The sequence below is a fragment of the Myotis davidii genome, unplaced genomic scaffold (assembly GCF_000327345.1).
Source record: "Myotis davidii unplaced genomic scaffold, ASM32734v1 scaffold217, whole genome shotgun sequence".
Lineage (NCBI taxonomy): Eukaryota > Metazoa > Chordata > Mammalia > Chiroptera > Vespertilionidae > Myotis > Myotis davidii.
Window position 1 is genome coordinate 362,033 of NW_006290034.1, and position 1,111 is coordinate 363,143.

Genomic DNA, 1,111 nt, shown 5'->3' on the forward strand with positions numbered 1-1,111 from the left:
GAAGATGGCCTTCCTGACCATGACCTTGCACCAGGGCGGGGCCACCCGCATGTACCGGCTGAGCCCGGCCGCCCGGCCCGCCCTGCTCAGCACCTTCAGCGGAGACCGCCGCTTCTCGCGCTTCGGGGGCGTCCTGCACTTGAGCGACCTGGACGGTGACGGCTTAGGTAGCCTCCTTCCCAGCATGGCCCCTCCCCACTGACCCCTGGCGGCCCCCGCCGTTAGGTGCTCCGAGCCAGGTTCAACCAGCACCAGGTGGACAGGGGGAGCTGCACTTTTTCAATTAGCGATAATCGCGCCTCAGATAAACCCAGTGGCTACGATACTGCCACTGCGCAAAGTTGCAGCTGTACCTTTAAAAACACACACATATTTTTACTGATTTCAGAGGAAGGGAGAGGGAGAGAGAGAAACACCAACGATGAGACAGAATCACTGATCGGCTGCCTCCTGCACGCCCCACACTGGGGATCGAACCCACAACCCAGGCCGGTGCCCCGATCGGGAATGGAACACTGACCTCCTGGTTCCTAGGTTGGCGCTCAGCCATTGAGCCACCCCGGCCGGGCTGGGCTGTACTTTTTTATATGTACGTGTATATTTGTATTGATTTCAGAGGGGAAGGGTGAGGGAGAGAGAAACATCAGTGAGAGTGAGCTGTCCCGTTTGAATTAAATTCTTAAGTATTATCATTCATTTCTTGAGAAAGACCCAATTACTGAACCGGAAGTATAAAGGTAAGCATTACTCTCGTCATTACAGCTGGGATTGAAGGGAGGCGGGCGTCGGTCGGTCAGGAGCAGGGGCAGTGGGGGGGCCGGGGAGTGGGCGCTTCCCGCTGGTCTCACTGTCACAGACGAGGTCTTCATGGCTGCCCCCCTGAGGATCGCGGACATGACCTCGGGGCTCATCGGGGGAGAGGACGGCCGCGTCTACATCTACAACGGCAGGCGCACCTTCTTCGGCGACATGACCGGCAAATGCAAGTCCTGGACGTCCCCGTGTCCAGAGGAGAAGGTAGGGTTCTCGGGCAGAGCGCGACCGGGGTCCCAGGCGGCTCTGCGGCCTTGCGGGGTTGTGTCCACCCTGGCCCGCACCGTCTTTACCGGAA

The 1,111-nt window shown here is 59.2% G+C and overlaps 1 protein-coding gene across 1 annotated transcript in view; it reads left to right on the forward strand.

Moving 5' to 3' along the window:
• The window catches only part of GPLD1 (glycosylphosphatidylinositol specific phospholipase D1), a 19,206-nt gene that overhangs the window by 15,548 nt on the left and 2,547 nt on the right, over nt 1–1,111 (forward strand). The window contains exons 15-16 of the mRNA XM_015563507.1: nt 5–167; nt 857–1,017. Of these exons, the coding sequence (XP_015418993.1) occupies nt 5–167; nt 857–1,017 (324 nt within the window). The remainder of the gene's footprint in view (nt 1–4; nt 168–856; nt 1,018–1,111) is intronic.